We start from the raw sequence: 19,740 nt of genomic DNA on the forward strand, positions 1-19,740 counted from the left end.
GGCAACTATGGTGTCCACTGAGAAAAGAAGCTGAGTTGACAATATTAGTCACCACTATCTCTACATCGTCTTGCTCTACCATGATGGCCTGGTATTTCAGAAACCTCTGCGGTGAGAGCCAGTGGCCACCCTTTACTTCCAGTGCTGCAGACACTGTGTGGGACACTAGCACAGTCATTTTTGTCCCAGGGTAAACTTGCGTGCCTCTTGAATATTCAGCACGACTGCTGCTACAGCTCTGAGGCAACCTGGCCATCCTTTGGCTGTTGCATCCAGTTGCTTAGAGAAGAAAGCAGCTGCCCTTCAGTAAGGGTCTAAGTCCTGAGCCAGTATTCCCTGGGCAATTCCTTGCGTGGGAAAAATAGAAAGAATGGTTTACTTACATCTGGAAGTTTCAAAGCTGGAGCTGACATGAGGGCACTCTCTCTAGCTGGCAAAAGGCCCATGTGGTGTCTTGTGTCCACTGGAGATCTCTGTTTCCATTGGCAATAAGAGCATAGAGGGGTCTGGCGAGCAGTCCATAATTATAAACCCACAGCTGGCACTACCCTGCCATGCCTAAGAGGGTTCGTAGTTCTTTCGTTATCTGGGGTTTCAGGGTTTGGCATATGGCTTCTTTGCTTTAAAGTCTGCTGCTCAGCACTCACTTCTTACCCCAGGTAGATTACCTTCTGTTTCACTACCTGTGCCTTTTTCTTTGAGACTCTGCGTCCTTGGAGTCCTAGGAAATTCAAAAGGCTTACTGTCCAGGCTTCTCTTGCTTCCCTCGTCCGAGTGGCTACTAGAAGATCGTCCACGTACTGCAACAGCCTCCTTTCCTCTTGTGGAGCTTCCTGGGACTCTGGGTCTTTGCAAGCTGTTCTCCAATCGGAGTGGGGAATCTTGAAGCCTTCAGGCACATGGACTATGTGAGCTTGAGTTTGAATGCAAAAATTTTCTGGCTGGCTTCGTGGATAGGGAGGCAAAAGAAGGCATCTCTTAGGCCTAAAACAGTGAACCACGTTAGCTCAGGTGTTAAACAAGTTGGTAAGGTATATGGATTTGCTACCACAGGGTATAAATTCTGTGTTATCTTATTGACAGCCCTTAGTCCAGTACTATCAATTATTGGGCTGATTCCTTCCTTATCTTCCTTTTGAGGGTACTACTCAGTTCTCACTAGTTGTGTTCTTTCCTTAAGCTTGATTACCATGGGGGGCATCTTTCATTCTCCCTGGTACAGCAGAGGCCCATACCCTTGAAAACACTTGTTTACTTATTCCAATATCTCCTTACTAATGTCTTTCTTAATTTCAGTGTCTGTTACTGTTAAGGCTAACATCCTCATATCATTTGCCTCCAGAGTAACCTTTCTCATTTGAGAATGTTTAGCAAATTGAGCGAATTGTACAAAAGCTTTTAGGTACACATAGTAGACATATTACTTTAAAGGTTTGCACAAGGATGCCTTCTCAGACTGGCCAGTTGTTCTGTTGTTCCCCACACTGCAACATAAACATTCTCCACAGGTACTAAAGCTTTATTTAAAACTGAATATATGGCCCTTGTGTCAACAAAAATTCTTCCCTTTTGGGGAGGTCATCTTTACCCTTCCTCCCTTACCTTGGGAGGAGCCTTTAGCAAATCATATGTACTCATTTTGTGAACTGTGATTGCTTTGCATTTCAGCACAATAATCATTGCCTGATTTCATACGTTGCTATCTTATGCTGCATGCTGAACAGCATGTTTGATTTGCTTTCTCTTTGCCTTGTTTTTCCTCTTCAAGAAATCTGGGTGATTTCTTAAAACACAAAGACATTTCAGCATACAAAACTCTATCCCATTTATCCTCCTATTTTAAAACAGTACTAACAGCAATGAAGTATTATAAATCTTTTTATTTTCTGAGCTGCTCCTACTGGCAGCCTTCTCCCAGTGAGCCCCTCCCAAAAGGGGCTAATTTAGGAACCTTTTTGCTCTGGTCAGTTCTCATTATTTATTTCTCCTTGCCCTATCTCGCTTCCACTCAAACCTTTTTACAGACCTTCACAGTAGTTTCACAGTTTTCCTCCTACACACACAGCTCCAGGTGGCAGGTATCAGATGTGGTTCCCACACACAAGTTCTAAGACCTTAGGTTCTGAATCCGCTTGACCAGAAACTTCTAATTTACATGTGCCCTGACACTTATTAGAACAGCAAAACCAGTGTTTCTCATAAACACCGCACTGCAATAATAACTGCACATCCAGCTTTTGCTCACAGGCCATTCCTGTATTCCCTGGGGAGACGGGGCAGCCAGAGCTCTCCCTGTGCCCAGGGGACAGCCACTGTCACCTCACACAGCATTCTAATCAAAAACGTGACATAGAGACTATATTCTGATCAAACAAAATATCAGTCTTTACTAATTCTCTTCTTGCACAATCTAATTAAGCCCTGTGTCTACTTACACTTGTTTTACTGCCTTGCAAAAAGGCTGTGCTAGTCACAGCCGAAACTCTGATATGCCCTCAGATACAAACACCCGCACCCGCACCCCCCCTTTATCTCAAATTCGCTAGAGCCAAGGCTTGAATTGCTGTGAGGGGGGGAAATCTTGGAATTCCTTTAACTCTATCGTAATTAAGCATAAATCACCGTACTATAGTTCTCCTATGTAAAATGCCACTCTTGTTGCAACAAAATCTTAAAATCTCCACAAACACTACTATACAATCTGAGAATCAAATGACCACAATGCAGCGGAAGAAAATCACCACACAAAACCACTGGGAAAGGGCATATCTCTCAAAGTTCTTGCTTTTCTCAACACAACACAGCATACCATAATTCAGCATTTACTCACATCAATTTTCTTGGACACAATCAAAATCAAACATGCAAGGCAAAGGAACTCTCTGAGCTCATACTCATACTCACGGTTAAAATGTACCAGATCTACACAAATCACTACATTTAAACACGATAAATACTATCACTGACATTCCTCCACTCGCTTCTCTGCGGGGCACTTCTGTCCCTGCCCCCGCAGCCTGCTGCAGCCTCAGGCCACACTCGGCTGCTTCAAACACGGGTAGTACTGACCCCCCCGCACTGTAGATTTATTCTCTTTTATACATCATACACTATACACCTGCACGATTAGAAACACAGTGCACCGACCACACAATGCACACATTAACCATACAGCAACACAGTGTCCGGACATCACACACACACAAACAAAGCACACACAGGCTCAACAGTTCTGCTCTATCAGAACTATGAACCCCCAACACACATACACGGGTTCACCTGGCTCACCCCCAGAGCCACTAGCGGTCTGCTCTATCAGAATGATGAACCCCGTCTCTAATACAGCTGCTCCATCAGCTGAACCCAGACGTCTCTGGGTGGTTTACTCCCTCGCTCTCCTTTCCCTCCCCCGGGGGCCCCTCAGTACATACCGTATCTTCCTCCACAGGCCAGCAGGTCCTTGTCTGTCCTCGCAGGTGGCAAGTTGAGACGAGCGGAGCCCCACCAGGAAAAAATCCTAGGGCGCGCCTTGGAGGTCCGTCTATCCCGTCTGCCCCTGCGGGGACAGAGAACTCCTGGCTTGGCTCGCCATAATGTTTTGCGGAGAAAAGAAGAAACCTCACAACTTTATAAAAGTTGTAAAGCCCGGTATGTTTATTTACGACGCGCGCCGGACGCAAGTCTCCCCAACAAGGCATGCGTACTTCTGAAGACCTCGGGTCTTCTTTTATCCCCCTTCCAAATGCATATGCATACAGTTTCACAATAAGTTCATACATATTCATTCCGCGTGACATTTAGCACCAGTTCTTCTTTATCAAAGGAATTTCTAAGTCGGGGGCAAATCGACCTTGTGGTCTTTTCTGTTTTTCTTTCTCTGTCTCCTTGCTGTCTCGGCATGCGAGTTCTTCCTTCAGCTTTGGCCTCACAGACTTTTCACCTTTCTTAGACACTTCACCTAATTCAGAATGGATCTTTACTCTTTCTCAAAGGTTCTCTTGTTTAAAGCAAAGGTTCTCTTTATCTATTTCTGAAATCATCTTCATCTCTAGGAACAGAGGTCTTGTCTCCCTGATGAAATAAACAGGGCAGGAGACTTTTTCTCCTTTTAATGCCTTTAATTAAAGTGATCAGCTCAGGATTGGGCAGCTCGACGGGTCTGCATTGTCCGTCGGCTCTCCCAGCGTGATGAGAAGGAGGAGGATATGCACAGCTTTGTCCACTAGGAGCAGAGCTGGGGGTCCAGTCCTCGTAGGAGCCAGATGTTAATTTTTGCAGCCTCGCCCCCTCCAGCTCCTGGTTTCAGGATGACTTTCGTGCTCAGGGGGAGGGGCTACAAAGGTCTCCAGTATCTCTGCAGGCTCAGCACTCTGCTCTTCACATTCACATATCACTCTAATTTCCTAACTTTATGTTGGCTCATTGTTTTGGGGGTCTTTTCAGTAAGTTTGGAGTAGTAGCTTCTCATGGCATGCTGGTCCTGAAGTTAGTTTGCATGCACCCCATCCCAAGTCTCAGTCCCTTCTCTTCACTGTCTGGGGAAGTCCCCACCCTTCTCAGGTGAAGAGCCATTAACTTAGCTCCAGCAGGGGCCTTTAGTGATACAAAAAAGAACCATTAATGATAACAACTTGTAATTATCATAACAAACAAGGAACACTTTAGCAGCACAGCAACAGTGGTCTGACTAGTTATTGTAAGTTTTTACAGAAAAATTGTCAGAATTTTGTTTATAACAGTCCCCCCTCTTCTTCGAGCTTAAATTTAAGCTTGCATCAACTTGCAATTTCTGACCGATGAGCTTCATATATCTTTAATTTTTGGTATTGATTATAAATTGCTTGCTCACTCTGGTAATCATGGTTACTTAACTTTGTTACCTTTCTTGGTTTCTTTAGGTTGGTCTGCATGGCCAATGCTACTATTTTAATGAAACAGGAAAACAAGGATAGTAAAAAGAGCAATCCTCCATGTATACACAGAGTGAGAAAAACTACTTTTTCCCATACATCCTTATTGAAAATCCATAGGTTATCTCACCAACTGGAATCAAGTGTAAGAGTTTTTTCTTGGTTATTTACACATGCTAATTTTTTTTTTATTTCATTTGAAATGTTTCTAATAATTGCATCCTTCATCTTTAATACTCCCTGGAGCCTGATGATTCTAACATAGATATTGGGGTCTGAACTTGGCTTTACAATTTTGGACTTTCTCTATTTCTATTGCACTTTGCTTCTTCTGTTTGGTTTCTCCTAAATCATTGCATTTAGGCACTCCTAAACTTGATCCAGTTTATTTGGGTAATAAGAAGAAAGCTGGTTTTATTATTCTAGCTGTGCAGCTGCCAGACCAGTCTCCTGACAATTTAGTGTATGCTGTAGTACTAGAGATCAAAACAAGGTGTTTAGAGCTCTCCCGAAATGTGTCATCAGTTTCTGTTGGGCATTCCCAATATTCACACAGTTCTTTCATTTTCCATAATGAGTTTATCTCTTTTTCAGTACACTCATAACATTCATATACTTCATAGTGGGTACACTTGTTCTTTCTTTTTTTTTCAACTGACTCTAATTTGTTTGGATCTCTTGGGATCCCCTGGGTAGCTGAATATTTTACTGCTAAATACTCATTACAAACCATCTTTCTTACTGTTTTTACAATTTCTTTTCTTTTAACTAGATCTACTGAGCTTGTTTCAGCAGCATCCCATTCAAAGCACAACCAGGCTTCTCCTATAGGGCACTCTCCCAGGAGTGGCTGCCTAAAAGTGGCAGTATTCTGGGCCATCTAATGCATTGTCCTATTTTTCTGATAAAGGACCAATTGGGAGAGGTTAACGCAAGTAGGGTTAGAATTGATGTGGACTCTAGACCAGGAGCTCACTTCTTCCTCCTCACAGAGGGGTTGGTAGCACTCACTGCACGGCTCAGCTGGGCTCCCCAGAGCACCACCAGCAATCAGAGCCATCAGTACTACCCTTCCCAAGAGTCTGGTATGGGTCATCTTGCACAGCCTGCCCACTCGGCCTTGCCTCTTGGGGAATTTTACTGAGAAGAAGCTTCCAAGCTCTTTAGAGTCTCTTCTACCCGCTTCTCTGGTTAAACCTCTCTTGGTCTTTTCTCTACCAATTTTGGTTTCTCTTAGTGGAGTGCTCTGTAGGGGATTAACCTGGAGTCTTTAGAACCAAATTGGGGAACTTAACTAGAATTACTTATTTACAGTCTTAAACTTTTTACAAACTTATTTTACACACAGAACTGTCTAGAAACATTTTAAGCTATGTTAGGACTCTAATACCAATTATTTTCCTATACAGTTCAGTCTTTTTGACTCCTCCTTCTGAGAGTCAACTTTAAATCTTTTGGTCTTTTTATCACAGTATACTCGGATGAATTAACTTGTGATGTGGTTGAATCCTGTCCAGTGCCCAGAGACGAGAGTGATGCAGAATCTGGTCCAAGCCAGAGGGAGAAGCTGATGTCAGATCTGGTCCTATACCTGGGGATGAGACTGGCCCTTTTATTCTTGTAATGTGAGTCCAACCTTTTTGTCTGGTCCGCACAGCTGAATTAGTGATGAGGAGTACCTGAAAAGGGCTTTCAAATTTAGGCATTAATGGTCCTGTATTCCATGATTTTATCAAAACCCAGTCTCCTGGGCTAAGTTATGTCTTCAACTTTCGTGTCAAGAGGGGAAGTTTGGGGGAGGTATCCTCTTTTTCTAAGTCCTTCCAGAGTTCTTCCAATTATCTCTAAATACTTTCTGGTAGCCTCTTCCCCTTCCAGATAGTCTCCTGTGCTATAGGGTGTTAACAAGAATGGCAGCCCAAACATCATTTCATAAGGTGAAATTCTTATGTCAGACCGAGGTCTTGTTCTGATGCGCAAAAGCGCTAGGGACAAACACTTTCACCAATTCATTTTTATTTCTTCAATCAATTTAGTTAATACATTTTTGAGAGTTTTGTTCATCCGCTCCACCCTCCCAGAACTCTGGGGGTGCCACGGAGTATGTAATCTCCATTTTATTCCTAAAGCTCCAATTATATTTTGCAATGTTTGGGACACAAAATGTGGACCTTGGTCTGAGTCTATTGTGTTCACCATTCCATATCTGGGGATAATGTTGTCTAGGATTACTTTTGCTACAACTTGAGCTGTTTCCCTTCTGGTTGGGAAAGCTTCTACCCAATGGGTGAGATGATCAACTATAACCAGTAAATATTTGTATCCTTGCACTGGGGACATCTCTGTGAAATCTATCTGTATGCTTTGGAAAGGTCTTAAAGCTAATTCTCTCCCTCCGGGTGCTACTTTTCTCATGACTTTCTGGTTCCCTTTTTGACAAATGACACACCCTCTTGTAATTGCTTTGGTTAGGCCATATACACCTATGCATAGGTTATTAAGAAATGATCACATAGTCCTTGAACTCCCCAATTAGTTAATTTATCTAATTCTGTTAGCACTGTCCGAGCCAGTGCTTTATTCAAAAACACCCATCCATCTGACGTTAACCATTCCCCTTGTTGCCCTTGGAGTAACATTAAATATTTTATAGCCTCCAATTCTTTTTCACTAAATACAGGTTCTTCTCTTCTTTCCCCTTCTTCAGGTGTTGTTCCTGCTTTAAAACTTTTTACTGGATCCCCTGGTTCTAAAGCTGCTTCTTTTGCTATCTGATCAGCCAGTCGGTTTCCTCTAACTTCAAGACTGTCTCCTCTTTGATGCCCCTTTATATGGACCACTGCTATTTCTATAGGTTTCTGTAGAGCTTCTAACGCTGCTCTAAGTTCTCATGGGCTAAGCTTTCCTTTTAAACTTAAATATCCACATTCCTCCCATATTTTCCCAAATGTGTGAACTATCCCATATGCATATTGGGAGTGTGTATAAATGGTTCCCCGGTTCCCCTCCAGTAAGTCCAGTCCCCTCTTCAGGGCATATATTTCACAGCTTTGAGCTGACCAATTTGGGGGTAGTTTCCCTTTTTCATCAATTTGTAATGTTTCTCCATCTGTAATAGCATAACTTGAAGTCCTTTTCCCATCTATTACCCTCAAAGAGCCATCTATGAATAAGATTCTTCCAGTTGCTAGAGGCTGATCTTCTAAATCTTCTCTTACTTTTGTTTGGAGGTTAACCAATTCAAGGCAATCATGTTCTAAATTCTCTATAGGCTCTCCCATTAAGAATTGTGCTGGATTGAGGGCATTGGAAGTCATAAATTCTAAGTCCTCTGTGTTCATTATATTATCTCATACTTTAATATTCTAGCATCGGTTAGCCACTGCTGAGCCTTCAGTCTCAGTACCGCCTTAAGGTCATGAGGAGTATGTACTTCAACTTTTCCTTGTAAGGTCCATTTTTGAGTCTCCTCTATCAGGATTGTGGTTGCTGCTACTGCTTGTGTACACACTGGCCAGCCTCTAGCCACTGGATCTAACAATTTGGAGATGTAAGCCATGGGTTTTCTGCAACCTCCCCACTCTTGAGTTAGTACACCATAGGCTATACCTCCTTCTGCACTCACAAACAGGTCAAAGCCCTTCCTGAGGTCTGGTAAGCTTAGGACCGGGGCAGAAGGCAAATTGCCTTTTAGGTTCTCCAACTGTCAGCCATCTTCAGCTGTCCAAATCAGGGGATCTGGAGCTACTAATATATTGTATAAAAATTTTACACTCTGTGTGTATTGATCTAACCATAACTTGCAATATCCAAAAAGGCCCAATAGTTTTCTCACATCTCTTTTTGTTTTTGGGGCCGGGAGAGCTAAAATATCTGAAATTCTGTCATGGCTTAACTTCTTATACTCCCCTCCTATTATGCGTCCCAGGTATGTTACTTTCGATTGCACAAATTGTAGTTTTTCTTGGGAAACTTTTAATCCTTTCTCCCCTAGAAAATTCAAAAGCTTAATACTAGTTTGTCTGACCTGATTATAGATTTATAGTGTTATAGATTTGAAGGACGCTTTCTGGGCGTATCCTCTAGCAAGCGAATGTAGAGATTGTTTTGCCTTTGAATGGGAGGACCTGAGTACAAAAAGGAGACAACAGCTAAGGTGGACCTGATTGCCACAAGGGTTCACGGATTCCCCCAACCTCTTTGAACAAGCTTTAGAGAATTTGTTGGAACAATTTGTCCCTGAAGAAGAAGTGCAGATCCTGCAGTATGTTGATGACCTGATGGTGTCAGGAAAGGGAAAAGATCCAGGTCAGACAATCAGAGAGATAAATTTTTTACTTGGTTGCTAAAAATGTATAGATTTAAAAAATATATTAAAAAGTGCAGGATATTATATTAATTAGAAAAATATATTTATTATTTTTTATTAATAATTTATATTTATAGGGAAAACTGCTTAAATTTTTATATGTTTTGGAATGTTAGTCCCAGGGGGGCGATGTCAGACATGGTGAGGCTGGGGGTGAAGAGCAGTTTGTCCAAATAGTCTCAGCCTGCAATGGGCTCATTCTTCACCCTGCCCAGACCTCCTAACGAGTCATTCAGCATAAGGATCTCTTGGGGGAATGCTTCAAACCCCTCTTCTCATAACTGGAAAACAAAAAAATACTCATGTGAATAAAAACCAAAAATCATGATGTGCACTCTGGAATCTCCCTCCTGAAGACAACTCCAAACTGACTCCAGTCACTGCACAAGCCCTGGAGACTCAATAACAATGGAAGGGAGACAAAGAGCTCCTGAGGGCTTTCTGTATTTTAATCAGCCCCACGCTGGATTTGGGGCTGGGTCCAGAAGCCTCAGGCACTCAGAGAAGGATGAAGAAGCTGCTCAAGGAGTCAGTAGCAAAACTCCAAGTCCCTTGGAGCAGCACTGGGCCCCACTGAGGGCAGGGAGTTCCAAAGGCTGCCCAGGGCCTGGTGAGAGCAGATCCTTGAGGCCAGGATTGCAGGGAGCCAAAGGCTCTGAGCAGGGAACTGCAATGCTGAGCAAGGCCTGGGCTGGCTAGGAGAAGCAGAAAGGCCAAGCCCTGAGCCCAGCCTGGGCCAGCAGGGCCTGTCCCTCACTGCTGCTTCGGGGCTGTTTGTGGGGCAGTGGGATGTGAGGGGCAGCAAGGACAAATGGCATCAACCTGCAGCCCCTGCCAGCCTCCCCAGGGAGGCCGAGGGAGATGCAAAGTGCAGCCCCTGCCAGGAAAATTCCTCCTGTGGGGCCTCCAGAGGCGCTGCCCGAGCCCAGGGCACAAAGGCCTGGCTGCCTGTGGCCCTGCCAGCCCTGCCCAGCCCTTGGCCATCTGTCCTGCAGGCTGTGCCCCCTGTGCATGCTGCTCCTCTGCCCTGGCCGGCTGCACTTGCCCATCTCGCTGTGCCCAGCATTTCTCACCCAGCGTTTCTGTGTCCTCCCTGGGCTCCCTGCACCCAGCGCTGCTGGCTCCTGGCACACAGAGCCCGGCTATGGCCCAGCCTCACACTGCCACACCTCCAGCACCAACATTCTGCCCTGCAAGGGACTTTGCTTTCTCCTCAGCTCCAGCCTGAACTCTCCAAGCTTCACTTTGGGGAGGTTTCCTGCAATTCCCACTGCCAAGGAAAGCTCTGTCTCCTGCTGGTCACAAACAGAGAAGGGCTGGTGGGAGATGTGGTGGTCAGAGCCTGTTTGGGGCACAGCGACCATTTGTAGACCTGATATTTTCTGAAAAATCCCTTTGCTAGGATTTTTCTCCTGAGAAGCTGAGGCCTCAGGAACAAAATATATACAATAATTATCTGCTTCTGTGGAATTCTGTGGCTGCCCCATCTGGCTGGCCCCTTCCTTTGCTGACAGCTCTGCCTCCTGCCTCCCTCTGCCTGCCCACATAACACCTTGGGCTGATATCAAAAGGGTTCATTCAATTTTTACTGTGCCTGTGAACTTTCAGCACAGGAACAAGGCATGCAGGGGCTGCTTTCCCTGCAAGGATGGGTGGAAGAGAAGAAGACATCTGGCTAAAGGGTGCAGGGATAGAGAAAACAAGGACTGAATCTGGGAACCTGGGGTGTGTTTTTATGGAAATGGGTGAATTGTAATTCATATTTAGTGACTGTATATAAGCAACACAGTGGTAGAATTACATGTCCATGTAAGGTTAGGACTTATTATCCCTCACCACATCTCAGGCCTGAATAAATGATACCCTCTGAAATACAAATTAGTGTTAAGGAGTCTTAATCTGATATTTTGGACATTTGGTGACAACAGAGGCTGACAGAACCAAGGGCTTAACTGTGACACTGTAGAACCCCATAGAACAAAGGGTCCATTGTGGTGCAGTGGAACTCCATGAAACCAAAAGTCCATTGTATCTGAGAAAGGCCTCATGGTACCAACGAGACTATTGCTGACATTGTGGAAGCTCGTGGAGCCATGGGGTCATTGTGACAGTGTGGGGCTGCATGGAACCAATGGTCCATTGCTACACTGCAGAACCTTCTGGAATCAAGGGGATCATGTTATGCTCTGGAACCTCATGGAACAAAAGATCCATGGTGACACTGCAGTGCTCAGAGAGTTGCTGACAGAGCGAAAGCTCCTGGAACCAGAAGTCCATTGTGGCACAGCAAGGCCTCCTGGAACCAAGGGTCCATTGTGGCTCTGTGGGGCTTCCCAGAGCCAAGGAGATCATTTGGACACTTTGGGGCCTCATGGGACCACCTGACACTGTGACACAGCAGGGCCACCTGGAGCCAAGGGGCCACTGAGACACTGAGGAACCTCATGGAACCAAAGGCCCATTGTTACACTGAGGGGCCCTGTGGAACCAATGGGACCATGGTGACACTGTGGTGCTCCATGGAACCAAGGGCCCATTCTGATTCTGCTTTGCCTCATGGAGCCAAGGGACCACCATGACACTGCAGGGCCTCGTGGAAGTAAGGCAGCCTTGTGACACTGAGGGTCCACTGGAAGATTGCAAAGCCTCATGGAACCATGGAGAAAATTATGGCCCTTTGTAACCCTTTGTAACCAAGGGGCCATTGTGACACTGCAGGGCCTCATGGAATCAAGGGGACCACAGTGACACTGTTGGGCTCCATGGGACAAAGGGGCCATTCTGACACCATGGAACTAAGGAGACCATTGCTCTGCTGCAGGACACCATGGAACCATGGAGGCCATTGTGACACAGCAAAGCCTCATGGACCCATGGAGACCATTGCTCTCCAATGGGACCACATGGAACCAAGGGGCCATTGTGACACAGCAAGGCCTCATTGAACCAAGGGCACAGTAGTGACACTGTGGAGCTCCAAGGGACCAAGGGGGGATTCTTAAAGTGCAGAACCAAGGAGAGCACTATGACACTCGGGGGCATCATGGAACCAAAGGTCCATTTTGACACAGAAGGGTCTCATGGAACCATGGAGGCCATTTCTACACTTTGAGGCCTTGTGAAACCAAAGGGCCATTGTGGCACTTTGTGTCTCCATGGAATTAAGGAGTCCGTTGTAACACTATGAGGCCCTGTTGCGCCAAAGGGCAATTGTGGCACTGTGTGGCACCACGGAACCAAGGGACCTTTGCAACACTACAGGGCCCCATGGAACTAAGGATTCTTGGAACAATGTGGGACTTATGGAACCAAAGGTCCATTGTGACATTGCAGGGCCTCATGGAACTAAGGGGGGGGCAATTGTGACGCTGTGGGGCGCAATGGAAGCAAGGGGCCAGTGTGACCCAGCTGGGCCTCATGCAGCCAAGGGGCCACGGGGATCCTGAGGAACCCAAAAGAACCAAGGGGCCGTTTTGACATTCTGCAGCTGTGGAGACCCTGAGAGGCAGTACCTGGGTTAGGGAGACACAAGAAGCGTCCCTCAAAAGCTGTTCGACCCCATCAGCTCCTTCCCTATGTTCTGTGTCACTCAGCCACTCCTTCCCTATTTCCCCATTGCTGCCATCTTTGTACTGCCCCCTTGGCACTGATCAGACCCTTCCTCTGGAGATACAGAAACCTGGACTCCCCCCAGGAGTCCTGCCTTGTGACCCAGAACATCTCACTGCACGGCTGAATTAAACATCTGTGGATTCCATGCAAAGGCTCTTTTTGCTTCCCTACCCTGGGCTTTATTAGCAGCTATTTTGGCTGCAGCAAAGGTCCATTATGGCACTGTGGATCCAAGAACACCATAGTGACACTGTAGGACCTCATGGATCCAGGGAGCCATTGTGACACTGAAGAATTTCATGGAACCCAGGGTCCATTGTGACACAGCAGGGCCTCATGGGAACCAAGGAACCATTGCTGACAGTACCAAAACTCATGGAACCAAGGTGCTGTGGGGACACAGCAAGGCCACATGGAACCCAGGGGGACCAGTGACATTTAGGGACCTCATGGAACCAGGGTCCATTATGACACTGCAGAAACAAGGAGACCATTGTTGATGCTGTGGCAGCTCATGGAACCAAGTAGCCATTGTGACACTCCAGGGCCTTGTTGAACCAGGCTGACCATTGTGACACCACCGAGCCTCATGTCACTGAGGGTTTATTGTGACACAGCAGGGGCCATGGAGCCAATTGTCCATTGTGACAATATGGATCTGAGGAGACCATAGTTACAGCATGGAAGCTTATGGAACCATGGGTCCATTGTGACAAAACAAGGCCTCGCGGAACCAAGGAATATTACAGCGACCTGACAAAGGTCTTCAGGGTGAGAGAGAGACGGAATCTTGTTTCATGATCAGAAGGCTAGATTTATTGATATACGATATATAATACATTATTACTATACTAAAAAGAATAAAGAGAGAAGTTGCAGAGGCTGCTAAGCTAAGAATAGAATAGAAAAGAATGAATAACAAAGTTCTGTGTCCAGCAGAAAGCAAGGACAAACTCTCCTGTGAGTGGTCAGCAAATCCAAATACTCACAGAAGCCCAATCACTGCTGCACCTGTTACATTCCACACCAGCCGATAACAATTGTTTACATTCTTCTTCTGGGGCCTCAGCTTCCCAGAAGATGAACAAATCCCAAAGAAAGGATTTCTATGGAAAAATATCTGCAACAAAGGAGACCATTTTGACATCATGGAACCTTGTGGAACCAAGGAGACCATTGTGACATCATGGAACCTCGTGGAACCAAGGGGCCATTGTTACAGTCCAGAAGCAAGAGACAATTGTGACATCATGGAACCTCATGGAACCAAGGGTCCATTGCTAGAGTACAGAACCACGGAGACCATTGTGACAGTACAGAACCTCAAAGGACCAAGATTCCATTGTTATGTGGTGGGGCTTCATGGAACCAAGGAAGCACTGTGACACAGCAGGACCACTTAGAACTAATGGTCCATGGAGATACTGTGGATCCAAGGAGACCATGGTGATGCTGTGGAACCTCATGGAGCCAAGGGGTCATTGTAACACTGGGAAACATCTTGGAATCAAGGCAACCATGATACACTATGGAACTTCATGGAACAAAGGGGCTTATTGTGACATTGTGTGGCCTCATTGGAACAAAGGACATGGTTGATTGCCCGTAAGTTCCTGGAAAATATGGGACATAGTGACACTGCAGAGCCTCATGGAACCAAGGAAACCATGGAGACAACTGAGAAACCTTATGGAATCATGCAGCCATTTTGACACTACGGAACCAAGGAGACCATTGTGACATCATGGAACCTTGTAGAACTAAGGGTCCACTGTTACAGTCTAGAACCAAGGAGACCATTGTGACAGTACAGAACCTCACGGGACCAAGATTCCATTGTATGTGGTGGGGCTTCATGGAACCCAGGAAGCACTGTGACACAGCAGGACCACTTAGAACTAATGGTCCATGGAGATACTGTGGATCCAAGGAGACCATGGTGATGCTGTGGAACCTCATGGAGCCAAGGGGTCATTGTAACACTGGGAAACATCTTGGAATCAAGGCAACCATGATACACTATGGAACTTCATGGAACAAAGGGGCTTATTGTGACATTGTGTGGCCTCATTGGAACAAAGGACATGGTTGATTGCACGTAAGTTCCTGGAAAATATGGGACATAGTGACACTGCAGAGCCTCATGGAACCAAGGAAACCATGGAGACAACTGAGAAACCTTATGGAATCATGCAGCCATTTTGACACTACGGAACCAAGGAGACCATTGTGACATCATGGAACCTTGTAGAACTAAGGGTCCACTGTTACAGTCTAGAACCAAGGAGACCATTGTGACAGTACAGAACCTCACGGGAACAAGATTACATTGTTATGCAGTGGGGCTTCATGGAACCAAGGAACCACTATGACACAGCAGGGCCACATGTAACCAATGGTCCATGGAGATACTGTGGATCCAAGGAGACCATGGTGATGCTGTGGAACCTCGTGGAGCCAAGGGGCCGTTGTGACACTGTGGGGGGCCCACGGAGCCAAATATTCATTGTGACACAGCAGGGCTGCTTGTGACCAATTGTCCATTGTGACACTGCAGATCCAAGAGACCAGGGTAACACTCTGGCAGTTGATGGAAACAAGGGGCTGTTGTGACACACCAAGGCCTCGTGGAACCAAGGAGAGCATTGTGGCAGTGCAGAACCAAGGAGGCCATTTTGACAGTACAGAACCCAATAGAACCAAGGGGCCATTGTTCTACAGCAGGGCCTCATGGAATCAAGGAGCCATTGTGAAACTGTGGGGCACAATGGAGTCAAGGACACCACTGATACTGAAATCCACTGGATAGAAACTTCTGAACAGAGTTTTGAGTATTTGAAAGCAGGTGTTCTTTATTACAGCATGATGGTCACTTGGGCCATCCTTCCTCCATCGGAGTGAACTGAGCATTAAATGAACAGAGTTTTTATCACACACACTGATTATGTGTTCATGAGCTATCTCCACTTCCTTTGAGTTTATTTCACATAGTTGCACCCCTTATCACAAATCCTTTCATGGTTCTTTGGGTTTTGTCTTCAACATCCAGTGCCCTTTTTAGGTGGCTGTTCCTTGACCCCTCCTTTTGAGTAAGGGCAATATTATTGTTTTGCACAACTTCTGTTTTGTCAGCCTTGCAGAGGTGGGCTGGCATCTTACTTGCATTTTGTGTGACTTCTGTTTGCCATAGGTACATCCTCCATCAGTTTCTCCAAGGCTGTGCTGTTCTGTTCTACTGTTCTTGATAGGAGTAAATGTTGTTCTGTTCTCCTGTCCTTGTCTCAGTGCTCGCCCCGCATGAAGCGTCTGCAACCCCCCCACAACCTATGGGCCTGGGGTGGACAAGTGTTCCTGGGGAACAGGGATGGGACAGCTGGGCTGGACTGACCCAAGGAATGTTCCATTCCATGTCACACCATGATCAGCAATCATCTGAGAGAAGCAGGGGGACAAGGAGGGTAGGAGATTGATTTCTTTTTAAGACATTTTTCTTTCAAAACAGCACCTACACATACAGAATCCTCTCCTGCCACAAGGTGGTCAAACATTTTCTGCTGATAGGAGATTTCCTGAGGATTTGCTTTTCTTCTGTGGCTTTTTCTTTTTGTGGTTGGTTTGTTTGTGGGGTTTTTTCTGTTGTTGTGCGTGGGTCTTGCTTTGGTTTTTTTGATTTGGTTTGGGATGTTTTTGGTTGGATTTGGGTTTTTCCCTATTGAACTGCCTTTCTTCTTATGCATGAGTTTTTTTCTGCCCTTTCTTGTGTCTTGCTTGGCGCCTGAAGGCAAGACAAATTTACACAACTCAGTCATCTTGCCCAATTTCATTTTGCAGTCACCATTAACTAGATGAGTTCAGTCACAGACTCCCTGCAATTTGGCAGCATCCACAAAGGAATTGAAAGTACATTTAATGCCATTTTAGAGACCATAGAAATATTCCACAGTGGTGGCCAAGGGCTGGTCACTGAGGGGTGTCACCAGGGCATGGCTGCCAAGACAACTCTGAACCATGGATGACATTTCACCCTCATTGTTCAGCCAAATTCCCACCCAGCCCATGTTCCACTCCTTCAACCCAGCTTTCTCCAGTCTGGCTCTGAGAAGACCACATCAGACCCTGTCCCAGGTCTGGCTGAAGTCTGGTCACACAATATTCCCTTCTTTTCCCTCCCATATGCGTTCTGCAGTAGCTGCCCTGTCCTGCCAGTGCCTGGAATGGCTGCAGGAGGATTTGCCACATCCCCTTCCCTGCTGAGCCTGAGCAGGCTGTGACTCTCCCAGTGCCCCTCCCTGCCCTGTGTGCAGGCTGGTTCCATGTCTGCCCTTCCCAAGTGCCCAGGACCCTCTGGGATGGCTCTGGCCTTTCCAAGGGGTTCGAGAGAGGTCCCACAGTGACACTGCCCAGCCTTCTCAACAGCCCTGACACCAAAGGCCTTTTCCACATCCCTCAGTTCCAGGTCAGTGCCCAGAACACAGCACAGCCCTGTCCAGGTCCTCGGGCTGGTTCAGAAGGGAGGCAGCTCTGATTTCTCCCCACAGACCCTCACTCTATCCAATGTCTCTCTGTTCAGCCCATGGCTGCCCTGAGATTTTTTCCCTGAAGCCTCCCTGCCTGGGATATTTCTCTCCATGCAGTCCTAACCACAACCCAGCAAACAATCCAGGTGTTTTCCCAGAGGACGTTACTCTCAGAGTGAAGTGGCCTCAAGGCACTGTTTGTGCCACTGGAATTGTGCCACCCCTGGGTGCTGCTGATGGTGTTTGTGCTCACTGGGGTTCATCTCCCCACAAACACACGATGCACTGCTGAGATCTCCTCAGTATAGAGCAAACATGGCCTGCTGGCATGGTCACTTGGTGTCCCTCTGTGCAGGGACGAACAACCTCCTGCAGGTCGGGAGAGGCCAGTGCTGGAAATGGTGGTTGCAGGGGCTGATGTGGGAAAATGCCCTGGGGCACCTTCCCAGGCTGTCCCTGGAACAAAGACACAGCCCAGGCCCTGCTCTGCTGGTGCCTCAGGTCCATGCCAGGAGATCTGGCTGTGCCAGGACACTGCTGTGAGCCCCCCCTGCACACTCCCTCCATGCCCCAGACCCTGGGCTTTGCTGTGCCAGGGCATTCCTGGAGCACATTGCTGACAGCAGCTCTGGAGGGGAGCAAAGCCTCCCTGCCCTGCCCTCAGGAGATGCCCTTTGCTGCTGGAGCTGCTGTGCTGGAGCCCAGCTGTGTCCCAGCAGTGCCCATGGCCTGGCCCTGCCTGTGGCCACAGCAGGGACACGCAGCAGGACAGTGACCAAGCTGCCAGAGCACTCCGGCCTTAAAGCCACAGCAGGGCTGGAAAGGACAGGGTGCAGTTTGGCAGAGCAGCTCTGAAAGGACCAATCCCTGCTGCTCCCTGGCTGTGCTGCACTGCTGGGACTCTTTTCCCCTTCTCCTCTCTAACTTCATGATGGTCTCACAGAGCTGGGATCCCAGATAAAACATGCACTGTAAGGTAGTTTATTTTCTTCAAATGTAGCAATAGCACAAACCCTGGTTTACAGAGCTTGTGGGTCAAATTCAAGAGGTGGACACTGAATTTGATGGGGGTGATTAAAAATTTTTATTGAGGATAATTTTGTGAGAGAAACCCCCATCAAATACTACCAAAGACCTGGGCAGGCCTGTTGGACCTGTCACGAGTTCCATTCCAAAAACTATGCAGAAGGAAACGGGCAATTGGTTACTTCAGAAATCATCCAGTCATCATTTTCCTCAGGGCATCCTTGAGCTCCTGGTTCCTCAGGCTGTAGATGAGGGGGTTCAGGGCTGGGGGAACTACAGAGTACAGAACTGAAACTGCCAGATCAAGGGATGGGGAGGAGATGGAGGGGGGCTTCAGGTAGGCGAAGGCTGCAGTGCTGACAAAGAGGGAGACCACGGCCAGGTGAGGGAGACAGGTGGAAAAGGCTTTGTGCTGTCCCTTCTCAGAGGGGATCCTCAGCACAGCCCTGAAGATCTGCACATAGGAGAAAATAATGAACACAAAACAGCCAATAGTTATACAGGCACCAACCACAATGAGCCCAAGTTCCCTGAGTTTGGAGTGTGAGCAGGAGAGCTTGAGGATCTGTGGGATTTCACAGAAGAACTGGCCCAGGGCATTGCCATGGCACAGGGGCAAGGAAAATGTATTGGCTGTGAGCAGCAGGGCATTCAGAAAGGCACTGGCCCAGGCAGCTCCTGCCATGTGGGCACAAGCTCTGCTGCCCAGGAGGGTCCCGTAGTGCAGGGGTTTGCAGATGGACACGTAGCGGTCGTAGCACATGACAGTCAGGAGCGAAAGCTCTGTTCCAATGAAGAAGAGAAACAGAAACACCTGAGCAGCACATCCAGTGTAGGAGATGTCCCTGGTGTCCCAGAGGGAATTGTGCATGGCTTTGGGGACAGTGGTGCAGATGGAGCCCAGGTCGCTGAGGGCCAGGTTGAGCAGGAAGAAGAACATGGGCGTGTGCAGGTGGTGGCCGCAGGCTATGGCGCTGATGATGAGGCCATTGCCCAGGAGGGCAGCCAGGGAGATGCCCAGCAAGAGGCAGAAGTGCAGGAGCTGCAGCTGCCGCGTGTCTGCCAGTGCCAGCAGGAGGAAGTGCCTGATGGAACTGCTGTTGGACATTTGATTTCTCTGGCCATTGGGAGCTGTTCATGGAGAAAAGTCAGTGACTGGTTAGGAGAAACTTCTTCCAGCAAAATCAAAGCCTTTTCCCACAGACCCTTCTCCTGTAAGACTCTGACACTCTTTTCAATTTCCAGCAGATTTTCCTTCAGCTCCAAGTGTGGAGCTCTGGCTGGTGCTTCCTGACTGGGACTTCAG

The 19,740-nt window shown here is 47.0% G+C and overlaps 1 protein-coding gene across 1 annotated transcript; it reads right to left on the reverse strand.

Annotated features, from left to right (window-relative positions):
• Positions 1–18,565: 18,565 nt before the first annotated feature.
• On the reverse strand, positions 18,566–19,161 carry LOC134433390 (olfactory receptor 14A2-like; the record flags this gene model as incomplete). Its single annotated transcript, XM_063182247.1, has 2 exons — positions 18,566–18,586; positions 18,700–19,161. Coding segments are annotated over 2 exons (483 nt in total), but the record flags the coding sequence as incomplete, so codon positions are not given.
• Positions 19,162–19,740: the final 579 nt, after the last annotated feature.

This window comes from Melospiza melodia, unplaced genomic scaffold (assembly GCF_035770615.1).
Source record: "Melospiza melodia melodia isolate bMelMel2 unplaced genomic scaffold, bMelMel2.pri scaffold_18, whole genome shotgun sequence".
NCBI classification, from domain to species: domain Eukaryota; kingdom Metazoa; phylum Chordata; class Aves; order Passeriformes; family Passerellidae; genus Melospiza; species Melospiza melodia.